The sequence below is a fragment of the Staurois parvus genome, unplaced genomic scaffold (assembly GCF_062004578.1).
Source record: "Staurois parvus isolate SC_StPar_1 unplaced genomic scaffold, SC_StPar_1.0 ptg000056l, whole genome shotgun sequence".
Classification (NCBI taxonomy): domain Eukaryota; kingdom Metazoa; phylum Chordata; class Amphibia; order Anura; family Ranidae; genus Staurois; species Staurois parvus.
This window is the reverse complement of record NW_028317852.1, coordinates 4,283,305-4,305,876: the sequence shown is the minus strand read 5'-3', so window position 1 is coordinate 4,305,876 and position 22,572 is coordinate 4,283,305. Positions and strand designations below refer to the sequence as shown.

The 22,572-nt window shown below is 39.3% G+C and overlaps 1 protein-coding gene across 1 annotated transcript in view; it reads right to left on the bottom strand.

Moving 5' to 3' along the window:
* LOC149469980 (adenosine receptor A3-like) overlaps positions 1-20,193 on the bottom strand; it is a 41,690-nt gene extending 21,497 nt beyond the window's left edge. The window contains exon 1 of the mRNA XM_089668367.1: positions 19,540-20,193. Coding sequence (XP_089524493.1) covers positions 19,540-19,883 — 344 coding nt within the window. The 5' untranslated portion in view covers positions 19,884-20,193. The remainder of the gene's footprint in view (positions 1-19,539) is intronic.
* Positions 20,194-22,572: the final 2,379 nt, after the last annotated feature.

Here is a 22,572-nt window from a genome sequence, read left to right as displayed (position 1 = left end):
GTACACCCGCCCCCTAGTAAAACACTCCCCTCACACAGTTAACCCTTTGATTGCCTCTCATTGTTAACCCCTTCCTCCCCAGTGCCATTAGTAGTGTCAGTGTTTTTTTTTTTTGCACTGATCACTGTATTGGTGTCACTGGGGATGTCAGTGACCCCAAGTCAGCTCCCACCCAATGTCAGAATGTCCGCCGCAGTCATGCAGTCCCGCCATAAGTTGCTGATCGCTGCCATTATTAGTATATAACAAAAAATTCCAGTATCTATACCGCCATTTGTAGGCGCTATAACTTTCACGTAAACCAATTAATTTACACGTATCGGGATTTTATTTAGCAAAGACATGTCGCAGAATACATTTTGGATGAAATTAGATTTTTAAATTTTTTCACTGGACATGTTTTATAGCAAAAAGTCCAAAATATTGTTTTTTTTGTTCAAAATTGTTGGCCTTTTCTTTTTATAGCGCAAAAAATAAACACCGCACAGGCGATCAAATACCACCGAAAGAAAGTTCAATTTGTGGGGGAAAAAGAAAGTAATTAAATTTGTGTGCAAAGTTGCATGACTGCTCAATTGTCAATTAAAATAACACAGCGCCATAACACAAACCGCTTATGTAAAGGCTTCTTGACCGCCCTATAGCAGAAATACTGCTACAGGGCGGCACAGGTGCGCAAAATCACACACACACACACACATATATATATATATATATATATATATACGTGATTAATGCTCCTGTGGTTTTCACGCCCCTCCAAGATAGCGTCAGATTGCCTGTCAGTACACCAGTAATCACATTTAACCCCTTGATTGCCAGGAACATGCTCATACACAATAAACCTCCATTGCTAGTATAGTGTCTGAACGAATCAATATCTTTGATCAGATCAGCACTATACCAGTGTTCACATTAGTATAGCATCCCCAAAAATGCAGCGTTAGTGGGATCTGCCCCAGCACCTCCCAGCACCTGTGTTTAGCCCCTACGCTTACCCCCCCTTCTCCCCAGCAAGAGCAGTGTCAGTAGGTTAATGAAAATGATGGTCTGATGCTGCCACATGGTTGGTCTGCCTGGTGGCTTTGTGGCATTTTTGTGGATCTTTTTATTACTCACTGGGATTGTGAATAATATACCCTACAGAGTATCCTTATAAAAGGCAGAGGAGGAATCATTTGGAGGCTGAACAGGAGACCGTTTATGATCCTTGGCTTTCTGGAGAGGTATTAGCCGGAGATATAAAGGATCCAGAGTGATCCTGAATGCTTGTTGGGCCCTTTTGGGTCACAGGAAGGAGGTAGAGGAGGCACTCCAGCTGGAGTGGATTTAAAGTGTGCCGGCACTTGCACGAAGTGTTCACGTTTAACACATTGCATGGTGTTTTATCACGTTTTATCAGCACTTGTTACTATATGGACTTATTAGTACTTGCTTTAAAAGGTTTTTTGATTATACCAAGGACACTTAACACCAGTTTATTTCATTATATATTGTGTGTGTTTATCACTATTTTTAGATCACTAAGGTGACCCATACACTAGTATTGTCCACTTTATATCACGGTTCTGATTAGCACTTTATTGTTATATGTATATTTGTGGTTTGTTGATTTATTAGCACTTTATGATTATATGGATACACATTTATTTTTATTCATTTTTATTCACTTTTGTAGTTAGCGCTGCACCATTCCGTATCAGCGCAGGAGGATTTTTAGGTTTTTTTTGTTTTGTTTTTTGTTTTTTTAGTGTCAGTAGGTTACTGTCACTTGATACATTGCACACAAAACCGCAGTGTTGGCAGAATTAGGCCTGATCTCTGTTAGCACTTGTCGGTAAATTTTTTTTTTTTTTCTTTCACATACCTCTTAGATTGTAAGCTCCAAGAAGCAGGGCCCTCCTAACCATCTTGTATTGAACTGTATTGTTGCTGTATTATCTCCCGTTATATTGTAAAACTGAGAAAACTGTTGGCGCTATATAAATCCTGTATAATAATAATAATAAGAAGAAGAATAATACCAGCACTACAGTATCACTTGGTGACGTGGCAAGTCCCATAAGTGCAGTACAATCTGGTGCTATGGCGAGCACAAGTATTTGCACACAGGCTCGTAGAGCCCCTAGTATCCTTGCGGATGTGCTTGCAAATCCCGATTGACAGCCCACGAATTCTGCAGCACCCGTACTTCCCTTATTCACTGCCCAACCCAGAATTCAGGTGGAAATAGCAAATTTAACTACTCCCTTTGATTTTTTGGAGCTGTTTTTCACGGAAGATCTGTATGCATTGATTGCGGATCAAAGCAATTTTTCTGCACAACAACTTATCGCCGCTGACCCAAATTCAAACCTTGCCAGACCATTCGCATGGAAACCCATTACGGTTTCCGAATTTAATGTTTTTTTGGGCCTAACCCTCAACATGGGCATTACTAAAAAAATTAATTGCGGTTGTATTGGTCCACAGACCCGATTCTTCACATGCCCGTGTTCTCTGCTGCCATGGCCAGGCATAGATATGAGAGAATAATGTGTTTTATGCATTTCAATGGCAATACACTCTGTCGTCCTCGAGGTGACCCTGAATTTGACCGACTCCACAAAATTCAGACCCTCATAAATCACCTTAACCAAAAATTTGCAGATGTCTATACTCTCCAGCAAAAAATCTGCGTTGATGAGTCCCTCATTGATTTTTCTGGCTGCCTTGTATTCCCCATTTGGCACACTTGCCCAGCAAGTGTGCCAAATATGGGGTCAAGACCTGTGAGAGGGCAACAGGCTATTCATATAAGTTTTGGATTTACGAGGGAAAAGATAGTCACGTGGAGCCCCCCAAATGCCCAGACTACATGGGAAGCAGTGGCATGACAGTTTGGGACTTGCTGTCATCCTTTTTCCATATGGGGTACCACTTATATGTGGACAATTTTTATTCAAGCGTGCCACTACTTAGACATTTGTACAATCTTGGAGCTGGCTCATGTGACACAGTGTGACTTAATGTGTGCCCACCATTAGAAATGGGTGGATGAAGGGCCATATATTCTAATGGTGGGCATACCACACACTTTTTCTGGCAGAGATTTTTTTTTTTCATTCAGTCCACAGGCTGCATTCAAAAAAAAAAAAAAGAACATAGCATATATACCCAACAAGGACCAGCGAAGTACTGGTACATCACTGGACTTTGAATGGTTAAACCAGGATGATGCCTACAGCTGCAGGCATCATCCTGGTATCATTTTTTTCAGTCAGCTTTCATGTAAAAGCAATCCTAGTGGCTAAATAGCTGCAGTGGGAGATGATGCCCCCCCTTCCCCGCTGCCTTTCACGGCCTTCTCGGGCTGTCCCGTGCCATCGGGGGAACCTGAAAATGCAGCCAGTATTTCTGCCAGCTGACCATAGAGCTGATTGGAGACCAGAATGGTGCCAATCATCTCTATAGCCTATGAAATCGGAAGCTATGAGCATTTCATCACTTCAGTTTCGCAGGATATAAACAGCGCCATTTGTAAATTGGGAAAGCATCTGATCACACCGATCTTGGTTTGATTAGATAATGTAAGGGCAGAGGAGAGATCAAGAGTCTGATAGACCCCAGATTTCCCAAAAAAGAATATATGACAATGCCCATTGAAGTTATAGGGGATATTTGCATTCCCTGTGATAGCATTAAAAGTGATCAAAATAAAAAATGAAAGGGACAGTGTAAAAATAATTTAAAAAAATCAAAACAACTTGAAAAAAAAAAATCACCCTCGCCCCCTCCCCGTGTGCGTGAGCATTGACCCTGTGCCGGTATGTAAACAGCGGTTGCACCATGCATGTGAAGTATCGCCGTGAACGTCCGATCAAGGGCAGTAATTCTAACACTAGACCTCCTCTGTAAATCTAAAATGGTAGCTTGTAAAAGCTTTTAAACTGTTGCCTATGAATATTAAAAACGTATGCAGTTTGTCGCCATTGCACGGGGCATGCGCAGTTTTAAAGCATGTAATGTTTGGTATCTATTTACTCAGCATACCATCATCTTTTATACTTTACCAAATAATTGGCCATTATACTGTGTTTTTGTGCATTAAAAGTAAAAAAAGTGTTTGGTTTTTTTTGCGTTTGATGTGACATAACATATTGCAACACCAACCATTTTATTAACTAGGGTGTTTGCTTAAAAAAAATATATAATGTTTGGGGGTTTAAATTAATTTGCTAGCAAAAGATACTGATTTGTTTTCATGTGAACAAAAAAGTGTCAGAAAAGTTTGATCTTCAAGTGGTTAGAAGAGTGAGTAATGTGTGGCATAAACTTCTAATGCTGGGCATAAAATGCCCCCCCCCAAAAAAAATAAACGACCCCTTTTTGGAAAGTAGACACCCCAAACTATTTGCTGAGAGGCATGTTGAATCAATAGAAGAATTATTATTTTACCACAAGTTTTTGGAAAATGACAAAAACATTTTTTTTTACACAAAATTGTCACTTAAATGATGTATTGCTCACACATGCCATGGGTATATGTGGAATTACTCCCCAAAATACATTCTGCTACTGCTCCCGAGTATGGGGGTACCACATGTGAGAAACATTTTGGCAGTCTAGCCAAGTACAGGACCCCAAAATCCAATAAGCACCTTCAGGCTTTATTTCCTCATTACACTTCCTGACTACCTATCACAGTTTCGGAGGCCCTGAAATGCCAGAATAGCACCAAACCCCCACAAATGATCCCTTTTTGGAAAGTAGACACCCCAAGGAATTTGATAAGAAGCATGGTGAGTATTTTGCAGATCTTGTTTGTTGCCACAAGTTTTTGGAATACGAAGAAAAAAACAAAAACATATTTTTTTCTTTTCTTTTTTATATTTCAAAACCTTGTGAAGAAAATTAGATCCTGAAAATACTCTTTTTAAATTTCCTGGGGTGTCTACTTTCCAAAAAGGGGTCATTTGGGGGGGGGGGGGGGGGTTGGTGCTTTCCTGGCATTTCAGGGCCTTTCGAAACTGTGATAGGTAGTGAGGAAGTGAAATGAGGAAGTTACGCACCTTCAAGCTTTCAAAGTGGTCATTGGATTTCAGGCTCCTGTATGTGGCTAGGCTCCCAAAAAGTCTCACACATGTGGTATCCCCATACTCGGTAGAAGAAGCAGAATGTATTTTGGGGTGTAATTCCACATATACCCATGGCTTGTGCGAGAAATATATCATTTAAGTGACAACTTTGTGTAAAAAAAAAAAATTTTTTGTAGTTTTCCAGAAACTTGTGGAAAAAAATATATCTTCTATGGACACAATATGCCTCTCAGCAGATAGCTTAGGGTGTCTACTTTCCGAAAAGGGGTCATTTGGGGGTATTTGTACTATCCTGGTATTTTAGCACCTCAAGAAATGTGATGGGCATTCAGAAAGTAAAAACTGTGTAAATTCCATTATCTATACCATAGTTTGTAGATGCTATAACTTTCACACAAAGCAATCAATACACACTTATTGGGATTTTTTAACCAAAAACATGTAGCAGAATACATTTTGGCCTAAATTAATGATGAAATTTTTGTTTTTTTGGATATTTTTTATGACAGAAATGAGAAAATATAGTTTTTAGTGCAGCACTGTATAGCAAGAAATGTAGTCGCTATAACTTTCACACAAAGCAATCAATATACACTTATTGGGATTTGTTTTTTAGCACCTCAAGAAATGTGATGGGCAGTCAGAAATTAAAAACTGTGTAAATTCCATTATGTATACCATAGTTTGTAGCTGCTATAACTTTCACACAAAGCAATCAATATACACTTATTGGGATTTTTTTAACCAAAAACATGTAGCAGAATACATTTTGGCCTAAATTTATAACTAACTTTAAGTATACTATATATTTTTTATAGCCGAAAGTAAAAAATATTGTTTTTCTTCAAAATGTTTGGTCTTTTTTTGTTTATAGCACAAAAAATAAAAAGCGCACAGGTGATCAAATACCATCGAAAGAAATCTCTAGTTGTGTGAAAAAAAGGACATAAATTTCTTTTGGGTATAGCATTGCATGACTGCACAATTATCAGTTGAATTAGTGCAGCGCCGAGTAGCAAAAAGAGGCCTGGTCATTAACCTCCTTAGCGGTATTCCCGAGTGTAGCTCAGGGTAAAATTTGAGTACCAAGAGCGGTAACCCCGAGCTACACTCGGGAGTCCCTGCAGCACTTACCTTGTCCTTCGCTCCCACGATGTGTCCCCTGCAGCGTCCCCGGCCATCTCTTCCGGCTGATGCCGGCATCAGGTTTCCGTGTTCCAGTCCCTGTGACGTCGGGACGTACGGGCGCCAGAACCAGCGGCAAATATGAAATTTTTTAAAAATGTCATTTTTTTTATAATGTTTATTACATAGTAAAACATTGCTGCTTCAAAGCATTTCACATACATTTTGTCCCTACTGCTTTGTCCTGTGCCCTGCCTGCATTTTGACTGTTCTTTCTGCCTGGAAACTTAGAAAAGTCCATGGCGTCCAAAAAGCGTCCCTTTACGTCAAAAGCGGTTTTAGACCAGCTAGAGAACAGCGATAGTAAATCAGAACCACTTGCAGAATTGAGTGATAATGATTTGTGGGGAAATTCATCATCAGACACTGAAAACGATTTTGCGACTTTGCTCAGCGATGTGCGAATTTGCCTCTGTATTTCAAATTTCAGTGTTTTTGGTTTGATTATATTATTGAATTAAATTTATTATTATATTATTATTTTTTATGATTATTTATTAAATTATAATTTATGATTTTGTGTTTCAAATTTTATCCTACCCGGGATGTTTACTAGACTCTTGTTCGGACAGATTTCAGTGAGTTATTCCTAAAAATTACAGCCTACAATAAAAAAACTACATATTTCCATGCAAAAAAAGTGGTACCGCTTTCAGCACAAAAAATCGGAAATAATCATACCTCCGAGGAGGTTAAGGAGGGTAAATCTTCTGGGGGGTAAATCCTCTGGAGAGAAAGTGGTTAAAAATCTTTTCTATAACTAACCAAAGTGGCTAACGTCTGATACTAGCACACTCCTACTTCTTGTAATCATGTAACCACTGAAACAAATTCCCCTTGGTGGCTTTCTGAACTGAAAGCAGATATTTCTATAGTCTTGTGCTTAATTTTTATGTTCTTGAACAGACACTAGACCACAGTCTTCATCTTGCACACATAAAATCGGGATCATCAGTATGAATACTTTCTATGGAAAAGGAACATCGATGAAACATTAACCACTTGCCTACTGGGCCAATTCTAAACATTGTTCACATACATGTAAAAATCTGCATTTTTGTGCTAGAAAATTAATTAGAATCCTCAAATGATATATATTTTCTGTATGCAAAAGCCCTGGAAAATGAAATGGTGGTTGTTAAAATGTCACACAATGTTTGCACAGTGATTTGTCAAATGCACATTTTCAAGAAAATCAATGAATTTTAATGCACACAGGCATAATATAATAACTGTTTTGTAAACTATAAAAGAAGATAGGCCAAATAAAAAGATACCTAACATTAAAGGCAAATTATTCTCACAACAGGTCAGCCCCAAAATAGGTGGAAAAAAGTGGTATGAGTAGAGATCTATTTTCCTGTTTATAAACCACAGACTGATTTAGTCAGTAATGACCTAACTGCTGTCTCACTCAAATGTAGCACCCTCCTAGTTTAGCTAGGGGGAGCTAGACCCTAGTGAGGAGCTGATTAGCAGCTCAGTTGAGATAGTTAGAGGGTCAGATTCTGGTCAGGACTGAGAAGTCAGCCCCTCTGGAATTTCCCACTGCTCTAAGGCTTTCGGAGGAGGGCCTTTGAAGCAGTGGGTGGATCTGAGAAGTGGTTGGCTGCACTTTTGAGGGACCTCAGCCAATCAACAACAGGAGGCTTGGCAAGGGGCTGAAAAGTATTGGAGCCTGCTCAGTAGCCGGAGTCTGGTGGTGGGAGAGGAGTGGAAGGCTGGAGGTGGAATGCTGCCAGGAGGCCTAGTGGGATGGGGCCTGCCTGCGAGCCTGGACCTGGAAAGGAGGAAAACTCAGGACTCACTGGCCCCCTGAGAGGACCACCTGTATGGCAGGGAAGGAACAGCCCAGCTGATAGGCCTGGTAGCAGCAGCCATTCCACAAATGGTAAAGGAAAGGATCTGAGTGTGTACACCTGCACCCCCTGGGAAGATAGGGGAACGAGCACTCTGGTGGGAAACCCGATTAGCCCTCTGCTTGTGACTGTACACCTTACTTAAAGGAACAGGAGCCAGATCCCGTGCTCAGGAATCTCCAGATTGCTGGGTGAAGAGGAGTTCATCTGGGGTATGGCGTGGTACAACTGGAGCTGCTGGCTAGCACTCCAACAGAGACTGAGTCAGAGAAGTGAAGCTGTGAATAGTTCAGGAAGTTGTCCTCAGATTTCAGTTCCCTTGGGCATCCTATACAACCCTTACCCTATCCAAGTTTAATCCCCTCAATAAAATAACAAAACCAACAATCAAGGCCTGATTTCTGTCTACAAATGAAAGTGTGTGTGAAAAATGCTACCTGATTGGCTGTACAAAACTATAGGGGGACCCAAATTCATCAACAATCCCTAAGGGGTAGTGCTACACAATAAATAAATAAATGACCTAAATCTAATTTTATGGTACATAATGTATTATGAAAAACTGATGTTTTAAACAGTAGTGCATTTAATTTACCAATTGGGATTTGACCATATTTGTTTATTTTAAAGATAATTGATGTGAACATCAGTTATTAAGCTAATAACATTAAAAAATATTAAAGTGTATTTAGTTTACCCCCAGGTAACATTACATTTCAGTACTGCCAGGTACTACAAGATCTTACACTCTTAGAAGACTCTAGTAAGAGTTGCAACACAACAACTTTAATCAATTTTTAGATGTCCTACAAATCAGAATTTAAACAGTAGCGACAGTTCTGAGATGTTTCTTCCCAAGTGAGCTGCAGGAAACCATCAAATGGCCAGACTAACTCACTTTTAGGTTCTCAGTTACTGGTAGCTGGGTTTAACTCTGAAAAGGAAAAGAGCTCTTTAATCAGATATGTCATTGTCCCTTTAAACTAAAGTGTCCAATTTTCTGCATGCTCGATGGGGCCCTAGTTGGTGCACATGAGGATTTAAATCTTTCTTGATGTAAAGGTAGGATTTCCTTAAGAGAGGGTGAACACAAAGGAAAGGGAACTTGTCCTTTAAATGACGTTGAATTTGGGTGGTATTTCTTTAGTACACACAGAGTGAAATTTGAGATTAGGTTGAGATTAAGGAAAGAGCAGAAACAAACTTCAGCAGGGGTTAATTCATCTTTAAAGGGGTGGCAAACTAGAGTGATAAAGAAGTTTCTTCACAAGTAGCACAGACTGTAACTGAAGCACTAATGTAACTTGATCTGCAGGGTGCATTCCTTCATTTTTGTAGATGAAGGAATCTGTTCATTTTTTTTTTCATTCAGCCCACTGGTTGGACTATAAAAAACAAACCATGTATGAGCGACCTTACTTGCTAAGAGAAGGAGAACATATGCATTATGGTGGCAACATTGTAGATGTCTGCAGATTGTTGCCACAAAGAAGAAGGGCCTATTGACTTACAGGTAAATTCTATAAAAGAAAGATTTAAACAGAAAAACAAGGGTCACGGAGAGGTTATAAAATTTACTGAAGAGGTATTACTGTGCTTTTGTTTTAAATTTTGCAACCACTTTAACCACTTGCCACCTACCAACAGTACATTTACTGCAGGTGGGCTGCTTCCCCAGTCACTGTGGTGTACATGTACGTCACATTGCACATACGCACTGGGGCATACAGTGGTGCGGTCCTGTGATTGTTGTGTCTGGTGGATCAAAGTGCTGAGTACCCGGCCACTGTGAGTGGCCAGTATTAAAAAAAATGTCACTGCTATGACCAATCATAGCGATCACATGATAACATGTAAGGAAAACTGTCATGAATGGCTTCCATTCATGATAGCTTGTTTACTATTGTGATGCTGTGATTAGCCCACAGCTATTACATGGTACCTGGGCCAATCACAGCACCATGTACCTTGTGATTAGCTGTAGCCAAGCTGTAATAAATTAAATCCATTCATGACACTTAAAACAATTGCTTATAACAGTGACCATAAATAGTATAAAATAGTAAAAAAGGACAAAAAAAATGTAAAAATGGAATAAAAAAGTATTTTGTTTTTACATACTGTCACCAGTGAGTATGCCTGATCACTGCCACACCAGTCAAATGCTGTACTGCACTGGTGACAGTATGTAAAAAAAAACCCAGATTTTATTTAATTTCTTCATTTTCCAAAACATTCTGACAAAAAATTACAACTTTAAAAATCTCACCATGCCTCTTAATAAATAACTTGGACTGTCTACTTTTCAAAAAGGGGTAATTTGGGGGGTATTTGTACTGTCCTGGCATTCTACGGCCTCAAGAAATGAGACAGGCTATCAGTACATCACATCAAGAGTGATCAATTTTCAAATATACATACAGTATTCTATAGTTTGAAGACTCTATATCTTTCATACAGAGTAAATAATATACACTGATGTGGGTTATTTTCTACCAAGGAAATGTTAAAGACTACATCTTGGCCTACAATTAGGAAGAAAGATTATTTGTTTGCAAGATTTTCTAACAGAAACTAAGAAAAACATGTTTTTTTTCTTCAAAATCTTCTGTATTTTTTTGTTTACATATCAGATAGAAAAGATAAAGATAAAAAACCCTATGGTATTTAAATACTACCAAAAAAAACTCTATTTGTATGAAAAAAATTATATAAATTTCATTTGGATACAGTATTGCATGACTGAGCAACTGACAATTAAAATAACACAGTGCTGAATGGCAAAAAAATGCCGTGATTATGAAGGGGGTAAAACCTTCCAGTGGTCAAGCGGTTAGTGATTTTTTTTTTTTTTATGACAACGGTTCTCCACAAAAGTTTAATTTGACATCACAGGATCCAAGTTTTTTTTTTTGCTGAGTGACATAAGGGGCACAAAGATAAGACCATTAAAAAAGATGTATTTCTTTTTAAGTTTGAACTTCAGCCATTTGCATTCACAATTTAATTTTTAGTTAACACATGCCGCATGAATACTTGAAAAGTTATGTGTAACAGACCATGAAATACCCAACCTTTTCCAAAAAGAGGAAATGGTTTATGTAAGTAACCGGCAATTATGCTTATGCTGCAGAGAAAGCATTTACATTTTTATGCATGTTAGTTTGATAAGATAAAACTTTGTAGTAACAAAATATAGCACCATTTATTACAGCCAAACAGGACCTACAAGGTCACAAAATGCTAATTGTTTTAACAGACAGAAATGAGCCCTGAAAATCAACTCCATTGGGAATTAACACAATTCTGCCCTGTACAGATTGGACAGGTTTTTTTTAATGTCTACAAATGATACCAGGCATAAGAATTTCATTACCATGGATGGAAGACTATGAACTGCTAATAATTTAACTGCACTTTTGTACAGCTCAATAAATGTAACTGTACATAAGGCTCTGCCACACTTTAACCTCCCTGGCGGTATGATTATGTCAGGAATTTTGTACCAAAAGCGGTACCATTTTTTTGCATGGAAATATGTATTTTTTTTATTGTAGGCCTGTAATTTAGGAATAACTCCCTGAAATCTGTCTGAACAAGAGTCTAGTAAACATTCCGGGTATGATAAGACTTGAAACACGAAATCATAAATTATAATTTAATAAATACTCATAAAAAATAATAATATAATAATAATAATAAATTTAATTCAATAATATAATCAAACCAAAAACACTGAAATTTGAAATATAGCGCCAAGTTTGCACATCACTGAGCAAAGTCGCAATATCGTTTTCAGTGTCTGATGACGAATTTCCGACATGAATCATTATCACTCAATTCTGCAAGTAGTTCTGATTTACTATCTCTGTTCTCTAGCCGGTCTAAAACCGATTTTGACCTAAAGGGACGCTTTTTGGACGCCGTGGACTTTTCTAAGTTTTCAGGCAGAAAGAACAGTCAAAATGCAGGCAAAGCACAGGACAAAGCAGTAGGGACAAAATGTATGTGAAATGCTTTGATACAGGAATGTTTTGCTATGAAATAATCGTTTTAAAAAAAAGTCATTTTTTTTTTAATTTTCAAATTTGCTGCCGGTTCCGGTGCCCGTACGTCCCGACGTCACAGGGACCGGAACACGGAAGCCAATGCCGGCATCGGCCGGAGGAGATGGCCGGGGACGCTGCAGGGGACACATCGCGGGAGCGAAGGACAAGGTAAGCGCTGTAGGGAATCCCTGTGCAACGACGCATGGTAAGCCCGAGTGTAGCTCGGGGTTACCGCTTTTGGTACTGAAACTTTACCCCGAGCTACACTCGGGAATACCGCCAGGGAGGTTAAAGTGGAACTGCACTGCATTTGAGAACTACAAGTCAAACATGCTATAAAATTCATTTTTAATATTCAAAGCAAACTCTCCCATCCATCCATGCCTCCATGCTTTATTTTGCAGAGAAATTATTTTGAAAACCACCCCTAGAATTTCTGGCAGTGGCCATCTTGAGGAAGGGCAGATGATCCATGTAGCATTTACTTCCTGAAATCCATCTGCCCTTAGCTCATGCACAGGCAAAGCTGAGAACCCTCCCATCCCCTCCTGAAGACTGCTGGGATGTATGACATTGTTTGCCTAGGCATGGAAGTAACTGAAGAAATGTTAAACAAAATGTTTAAAACAAGTGAATATGATACACTTTCCTATCTATGCTAGCTGTATAAGGATTAAAATAGTCCATGTTGATTGAGAAGGTGAAGTTCCAATTTAAGCAACAGTTTCATATGCATAGTGCATATGGCCTATATGAAGTTGTACACACAGGCGTTCATTTGAGAAAAAAATTTTAGTCCTACTCTTTCAAATATTCTCATCACTACGGTCGGAAATAACCTTTGATTTTACCCCATTAATATTTAGAAAATGGAACAAACTTTCTTTTTGTTTACAAATGTTTTTTATTAAGAGATAGACAACAAAACCAGTGCAACCTCTTGAGGATCAAAACACCCCAAGAAAAAGGCACATAGGTAATTAACAGTATTATAAAATGCAAGCATTAAAAAGATAAATGCATGTACATGAATGACGCAGTCAGTAAGAAATACAAAACAACCAAACAGTTTACAAAGACTCAAAACACTTCAGAACATGATAGACCATCAGTCAAACATTAGATGCCGATACATTTTCCAACCATCCCACTTTCTGTCGAATAAGTGCATCCTATCTAGCAGTGTATAGTGAATACATTCCATGAGTATAACCATGTCAACTCTCCGCAAAACAGAGGTCAAAGGAACTTCCAATGAAGGGCAATGGCCCATAAGGAGGAGACACAAATCTTATGGATTAGTCTCATTTTGTTGACTGGAGCCCCCGTAATAGGGGCACCCAATAAAAAAATTTGCATAGACATGGTAATTGGAGTATCCGCCAATGCAGAGGCCACCACCGAGATTCTATTTTACATCAAGGAGAGACTAGGAAGAACAAACATTCTTAAAATGAAAAGTTTCAAAAGAAATTCTGCTAGCTTGGCCATCTTAAGAGACTAAGTGGTCAAAACAACCAGGAGTTAGTGCAGTCTTTTTGATCTGAGTGGACTAAAGCAGTTAGGAGACCGTTCTGGCCATATCTGACCAGTTTGCCCATGCAAATCTTTTGGTGGGAATGAATGTACCCCATACTTATCCCCTGGAGGGAATCCCACGCGGTTTCTCATTTTTTGTTTGTTCTTCTTTTCATTTGAAATGTCACTTTTTAAGGACTCAATTGTACTGTTTTTTTTCTATACATACAGCTTTAAGGCAACCCCCCAGAATGTGGTATTTAAAAGATTTGTGTATTTTCAGTTTTTCCCTTATTCCACCAGAGTCTTAAGAAAAAGACCTTGCGTTTATCTGTAAAAATAGCCAGAATTACATTTTAACATTCCCCTGCTATAGAGTTTAATAGGGTTTGATGCTAAGTTTGGGGCATTCTGAACCTTCTACGAACTGAACCTGGTTCGCTTATCCGTAGTTGTAACCAGAGTCAATAGGATACAGGACAGACACAGAACATTTAACCAAAAAGGACATATCTGGGTTTACTCAGAAGGTTCTAGTCCAAATGCTGGTGCAAAAAGAGGCTGGGAGTTCAAGTCAATTCTGATCAAAGCTGGGTACACATGGATCAAAATCTGGCCAGTTCAGCAGGGGCAGGACACATTTTGATTTGTCTATGGCCCTTACAGTCTGACAGAAGTTGATTGGTAGATCACCTTCTATCAAATGGCACTGCTGAAAAACTTTCATTCAATCAGTAACTGTAGCCAATTAACTGTAGTGCTGATCAGTGCATCCTGACAACAGAGGAATCCCGCTGTCAGAATACAATAACAAAGAGGGGAAGATTCCTCCATCCCCCTTGTTTGTGTGGATGGGGTGAGTCCACCTGAACAAAAAAAATATGTATCTGTACCCAGCTCTACTAATGTAATTCGCCAGCAGGGAGGGTAAGCATCACAAACACAGGTTTAAAAAAAAGCTGAAAAGAGGCTGGCAGACCAGCCCAAACAGGAAAAGCATTTAAGATTCATAAAACCTGAACAGAAGCAGTAAAGTTCCTCCCATGTTCAAAAATGGGGTGATGACAAGACCAGGCTTTGTAAAAAAGAGACTCCAGATCTAAAAAGTGAGTATAAAGTAATATATATATATATATATATATATATATAATTTTTTTTTTATAACAAGATTTTGTACAATTCCATTGCACAGAGCAGCCCTGAACCTCCTCTTCTGGGGTCCTCTGCTAACTCTCTTGGCTTCTCTTCTCGATGCACCACCACAGGAAGCTTTTCCTATGGGGGCGCACCAGCAGGCTTACTCCTGAGACTCTAAAGTCAAGGCGTTTTCTTACTTGAACATATTGAGCTGTCATATATTCTTGCAACTCCGTTCTACCTTTTATTGTGGAATTCCTTGAATGCTAAATAAAGAATTCATAAAAAATTAATTTTCTACCTTAACCACTTTGCCCTCCAGAGGATTTATCCCCCTTCCTGACCAGGTCATTTTTTGTGACACAGCGCTGCTTTACTTTATCTGACAATTGCGCGGTCATGCAATGCTGCACCCAAATGAAATTTATAAATTTGATTACCTGTGCATCTTTTGTTTTTTGCACTATAAACAAAAAAAGACTGACAGTTTTGAAAAAAACAATATTTTTGACTTTTTGCTATAAAACATATCGAGTAAAAAGATTTAAAAAATCAAAGGTCATCATAAAATTTAGGCCAAAATGTATTCTGCTGCATGTCTTTGCTAAAAAAAAAATCCCAATACATGCAAATTAAATAGTTTAAGTGAAAGTTATAGCTTCTACAAATGGCGGTATATACTGTATACTATCATTTTTTAATTTTTTATACTAGTAATGGCAGCGATCAGCAACTTATAGTGGGACTGACACTGGGTGGGAACTGACTGCCACTGACATCCCCAGTGACAGTGCTAATAAAAAGCACTGACATTGTTCTAATGACACTGGGCAGGAAGGGGTTAACATCTGGTCAATCAAAGGGTTAACTGTGTGCTGTTTTACTATGTGTGCTGTGTGTGTTTTACTTGGGAAACATTCTGCTGTGTATTTCTCTACTGTGCAGAGTAATACACAGCAGCATGTTATTGCTGGCAGGGGAGAGACCTGTGTTGTTACAAACAGGTCTCTCCCCTATCACTGCTTCTTGGCTGGTGCTGGGTGCCGGCAGAGAATCTCTGGCTGGGACCCAGAGATTGACATCCCTAGCTGCCAATGGCGGTGCGGGTATGCGGTGCGCCCCCCCCCCCTTCCCAGGAATGCAAATCATGTACATATACGTGACTTTGCGCAGCCCTGCCACCCTGTAGCAGTATTTCTGCTATAGGGTGAAGAGCAACTGGTTAATATGTTTCCTGCATTAGCCACTTGCCCTTTGGAAGGTTTTACCGCCTTCATGATCATGCCATTTTTTGGCACTGTGCTAATTTAACTGGTAATTGCATGGTCATGGAACACTATATGCAAATTAATTTTTTATAATTTTTTTCACAGATACAAAAACTCTTTTGGTGGCATTTGATCACCACTGTGCTTTTTATTTTTTTATTATATAAATGAAAAAAGACAGAATTTTTAAAGAAAAACAACAATATTTACTACTTTCTGCTATAAAACATATCCAATAAAAAAATTTAAAGAATCAAATTTCTTCACAAATTTAGGCCAAAATGTTTCCTGCTACACGTCTTTAGTAAAAAAAATATCCCAATAAGTGTACATTGGTTTGTGAGATAGTTATAACATCTACAAACTATGGGATATATACTGGAATTTAGGAAGCTATGATGCTAGACTAGCAATGGTGGTGATCAGCAACTTCTCAGTGACAGTGGGACTGTGATAGTGTGGCAGGCAATCTGGCGCTAGCTGACACTGGCTGGGAGTTTGACTAACTGATACTGACATCAATAGTGACAATAATATAGTGGCACCAATACAATGATCAGTGATAATACTATACACTGTCACGGTACTATTGACATTGGGAAGGAATTATCTTCTAGTGTTATCAATGAATAATGTGTGTTGCTTTTATTTTACTATATGGCAAGCCACCAGATTGCTGTTCTGTGTACACAGAGTCTTGTGTTTTGCAAACACCGAACTTTGTGTGTGATTGGACACAGCCAATCAGCTGACTTCAGCTAAAATCATTGGCTGAAATCAGCTGCCAAACTCATGCTGTGTCCAATCACAGCACAGGTCGGCAGGGGGGCGCACATCCCAAACCCAGAAGAGGGCAGATCACGCATATATACAGTATGTGACTGTGCTGGCCCATGCCACCCTGCCACAGTAAATGTACAGTGACAGTGCTACAAGTGGTTGAAGACTAAATTCACATTTTGCAGGTAAAAAAATGTGCATTTATAATTTTTTTTTCTGCATCCTGTGGAACATTGCACCCACGACCAAAAGACTGCAGGTGCAATGTCAGGCTCCTGCAGAATCTCAGTATAGCTGTCTGCCCGTACCTCGTGCAGGCAAACAGTTACTAGAGAGCAGGAAGATCAATGAACTACGAGAGCACTCACCAGTGCCCTTAAAGAACTACAAGCCACCTGCCACAGTGGCAGACGGTAGTTGTAGTTCATTCATTTATAAATTGCTGTGATTGAATGACATGGCTGTGTGATTGAATCCCCACACAGCCGCACTCATTTTAAAATGTGCAGGGAGGTGCAGGGAGAAGATCCCCTGCCCACTGTCACAGTGGGGGATTGGAGGGGCATAGGCAGGTTCAGGGGCAGACTGACAACTCATGGGGCCCCCGGGCAATAGGGGATCATGGGGCCCCTGTGTCCTTGCCCAAACTCAAAAAAGCCTATGAAAAAGGTACCAGGGGCATCTCATGGGGCCCCCTACTGACCCCGGGCCCTCGGGCATTGCCCGAGTTTCCAAATGGTCAGTCCGCCCCTGGGCAGGTGTTCTTTGGTAACATGTTACACCTGCACAAATTTCCCCGCTGCAGCCAGTGTGCTATCAGAGACTTGCAGAAAGGAAGAACGGAGCGCCAGTGGGTGACTCCAGAAGTAAGAGACCTCTCTGTGCAATACCCTTACACACGGTTCACATCTGTGCGGGTGGTGCTGCTGTGGGACCCGAACAAATACCTGCAGCTGTACCACCCACACAGAGGAATGCAGGACTCACAGGCGGGTGCCATTAATTCTAATGGCATGCCACCCGCACTGGAAATCACAACTGTACTGGGAACCTTGGTTCCCATGTGGGCTACAATTTCCAAAGTAGTGCAGGGACTTTTTCCCTACTTGTCCCGGGAACCGGGAGTTCATTCAAATCGTGGCCTGTATGATTGCACAGATGTGAACCAGGGCTTACACAGAGTAGGTAAGTATCAATTCTTTTTCATTTTAGGAAAATAATTGTTTTTATAACCACTTTAATTTCATGGTATGCTTGGGGTCTGATGGGAATAACTGCAAATTTATTGTCTGCTGCGCAGCTTCAGAGAATAGGGCCTCAACTTTCAGAGTCTGTTAGCAATAGTTTTATCTGTTTCCAAACTGTGTTTTTCTGCCCAGGGTAAAACACTCATTTTTAACTATGTGAGAATACAGTATGTTAACAGTAAAATAAAAAACAGTTTATCAATATCTTTCCCAATAAACGTATATGGAACAAGTATTAGGCAATGTGATCTTATGAAGTTCATATACTACACAATACTAGGTTATTCTCCCAAATTTTGCTGAAATTATTGAAGCTTTATGAGTAAAACATATAAAAGATAGCTTTGTTTGAAATTACAATGACATAGGTGACATAGGGGCAGGGTCAAAGCCCAACAAAATGTACAGAGAACAACAACAGTAAAAAACAACCCAAGGGAGAGAAACAAAAATAAGGCAGAAGGGGGGGGAGGAAAAAGGGGGGGGGGGGAAACCACACATAATAGTCAAGGCCTAATCATATAAAGACAATTTATCAGGACCATAACATAAAGAAGGGAACAAAGCTCACAACAGAAAAGACAAAGCACCTGAAAGACTATCAAACAATCAATTCCCCACCTCAGCAGCCACAGTGGTGGTAGAGACATCATCCAGCCAACATGACCAAATTTTGTAAAATTTGTGGGGGCATCCTCTGTTAAAATAGATAGTCTGATAAAGGGGTAAATTAAAATTCACAAGATTTTTCCAGTGGGTCATGGTAGGGGGAGACCGTTTTTTCCAATGTAGAGTAATCAACCCCAATAAACAGAATTTCGGATCAAAGGGAACACTAATATATACTACTTCTTCAATTGTACATAATACCTCCTGCCAAAAAAGACATTATAACAGGACAGGTCCAAAAAATATGAAAAAGCTCCCAGACTACATGAGAACAACACCAGCATACTGAAGAAAAAGAGGGGTTCATTCTATGTAACTGATACGGGGTAAAGCAAGCCTGGTGTAAATTTTTTAATTGAATTAGTTTATCTCTGGCAGAAACTAGGGAAGAAAATGGATAACCCCAAACCTCGGACCAATCTTCATCATCTAAATTAGGAATATTCGTCCTCCACCTCAAACGTAAAGATACCAATTTGGAGCTAGCCGCTACAAAAAGATATCTGTTTAATACCAAAGGGGGTTTTTTAATGCATGTTACACGAAAGCCAACTCAGAATAGGAAAGGATACACAGTCGAATAGGGAACTGGACATAGGTGGGTTTTTTTTACATTGAATTAGGCAGTGATAAAATAACCAAATAAGTCATGTATACTATAAATGAAATAAAATAAATAAATAGGATATAAAATACATAGGATAAAAAAAATAGGATAAAGATAAAGATGTTAGATAAAAATAACTTACCTAGTGGGTATCTTAATTCTCAAGTATCTGTCAATAGAAACTGCCAGCAGAGATAGGATGGATGCATTGGTTAATACTATCATCAGACAGCACATAAACAAACAGCTGTAAAAGGGTAGCTCCATTCCAAGGCTAACAATAATGGCCAGGGGCATAACCAGGACTCCAACCGCAAGATCAGCGAATGCCAATGATACAATGAAGAAAAAAGTTGTGTTCTGGAGGCTTGAGTTTAGTTTCACTGCCCAAATGACCAGGATGTTGCCCAAGACAGCTGATATTCCAATCACAGTTTCCACTGTAATATAGGCTGCGGTATACGATAAATCAGTCTCATTTGCCATTTCCAAAAGTGATGTTACATTCACTGACGTTCAAAGTGAAGAAAAGCCAGAGGGTGACAATAAAAATTAAATGCTATGTCGTGTGCGCTTCATTCTTTTACTGCACTTACTCCTGAAAATATTCTTCTCGCACTTTGTAAATAGGAAAAGAAAACCTCTTGCAATGACACTTCCTATTGATCTTTTAAAATAGATAAAAGGTTAAATCCTGCTGCCATTCCTGCTTGTGTCATAGGAAGTTTCTGCTGTGCTTTCAAATGAAAAGAACCTACAGGATGCTCTGCAAGGCTTACGAAGACACTTACCACTAGTTTTGTTATAACAAAACTAAAATGATCCCGGAAACCTACTTCGTTTTGACAAATGCTACTAATGGCTTTGAAAGCTGAAAAAAATGAGGAACTTTCTATTTGGCACTGTAAGCACAAATGCACTATAACCACTTTTTTGTTGAAAATTTTGTGGAACTTAAGGCAAAGCAATCAGAATGCAAGCTTCCTCTCCAGCTCTGTTGAAATATGAAGTACAGAAAGAACAAAAATAATATTATAATTAATAATAATAAAAAGATAGGGAAAATTTAATGTGAAACTGAATGAAAATAGAAAGAAAAAAACAATAAAACAATCACAAATAGACTAGATAAGCACAAATGCAAAATACAATGAGGTGCATATGGAGGGATGGCATTGCGTTTAAAGTGTTTAACCTAAATCCAAGAACAAAAATTTATAGCATTGCAGCTTACATGTCCTTTGAGGTGGTGAATGCATTTGTTTTCCTTTTTTTCCACAAACTCTTTTCCCTTTATTTTAACCTAGTAATCTTGCCATTAAAACACTTCCTGTCCTAGAGGTGGTTGCTGCATTAGTTGTCTTTTTTCTCCACTTCTATCCTTTATTTGAGCCTAGTAATCCTTCCATTTGTACACTTTGTGTCCTAGAGTGACAACAATACTGAGCAGAGTTGTCCCCCTAGGACAGAGAGTATGTTAGGACTACTGTGTGGTTTATTTACTAAAGCTGGAACATGCAGAATCAGGCTCACTTCTTCATAGAAACCAATCAGCTTCCAGGTTTCATTGCCGAAACTAAATTGAACAAGCTGAGATTAGAAGCTGATGGGTTTCTATGCAGAAGCGAGCCTGATTTTGCACGCTCCAGCTTTAGTAAATAAACCCCTGTGTTAGGAATACATGACACTCTCCTTTCTTCTTCATAACAAATGGGAGTTGTTTTGTAGTCCAGGATGGTTGCAGAGAACAATGCTGATAACAGTCATGGCAGAAAGCATGGAAAGTTATCAACTCACACATTTCTGGCTGGATGAACAGCCACTTTTTTTGCACTATGATATAACAAAATGTTTTCAATTGTATATGTAAAAGGCCTAAAGGGAGCAAATATTATAAATTTTGTGTTCGAGTTAACATACACTTTAGCAGCATCCTGTGTGAAAACTGCAAGGCAGTGAACCAATGGCAGAGATAAGAAAACTGTTTGTAACTCACAGCAATAATATTTAAGTGTTCTTGCATGGCAAGACCACTTATTGTTATCTCACATATATATTCTTATTATTATAGCCAAATTTACCACCCTAACTCCTCCCACAGTTTTTACACTACATAGACAGTAATATACCGAAACGTGTGGATTGTTCCCGATTGGTGTGCTATTACTTTGTGGAACGTTTCACCGAATGGTTCACGAAATATCGGCGTTTTTGTGGTGAAATTCGTGCCGTAGGAATGAATGGCGGAATGTTCAAAACTAGAGTGGGAGCTGACAAAAGCTAGAGTGTGAGCTGAAAAATCAGGACATGATTTCCTAAACTGCCATCACTCCCTCATTTTCAAGCCCACCTATGCAAATCTTATATCAAAACGTTCAGCTATCCCTGCTGTCACTAAAAATGTCCATGGCTAAGCCATAATCCTGATAGGTTTCCCAATATGACCATTTGTTTGCAACTCACGCTGCCCATTGACATTCATTGAAACTCCACTCTAGCCACCTCAAATTTGAAGGGCAATTTCTAAACTGCGACTGTGCCTTCATTTTTAATATTTTAGAGACATACTATACATCAAAATGTAGGTCTGGGTCTTGTGATTCTCACAATATAAAGCTCTTCGGTGTAGGATATATAATTTTAAAACTACAACCATTTGAAAATGGCAACCACCAGTGAAGTGAGCAATTTGGAGCAGTTTGTTTTTAACTGCTTCTCTGCCCTTGCTGTAGAGTGAGTTGCCATAGGAACCCAGGTGTGTGAGCAGGCAGCAGAGTGACAAAAGCTACTCCGCCCACTCCAGTTGTAGACTACTGGTGGAGGCAAGAACACTTCACACAATTTCCCCAGAAATTGTAGCTTTTCTAGTTATTATTATTATTATTATACAGTATTTATATAGCGCTAAAAGGTTTGCTCAGCGCTGTACATTATAGTGGGGGACAGAACATGAGACAATACAGTAACAAAACAAAACACGAGGGGGTCAAGGGCCCTGCTCTTTTGAGCTTACAATCTAGGAGGGAGGGGATAGTGGTACAGGAGGAAGTGGCTGTGGGGGATGGAGTGGTAGGAGGAGTGGAGGAGATCGGCTGTTAGGTGAGGGCGGGGTAGGCTTCCCTGAAGAGATGGGTTTTCAGGGTGAGCCTAAAGGTGAGGAGGGTAGGTGACAGTC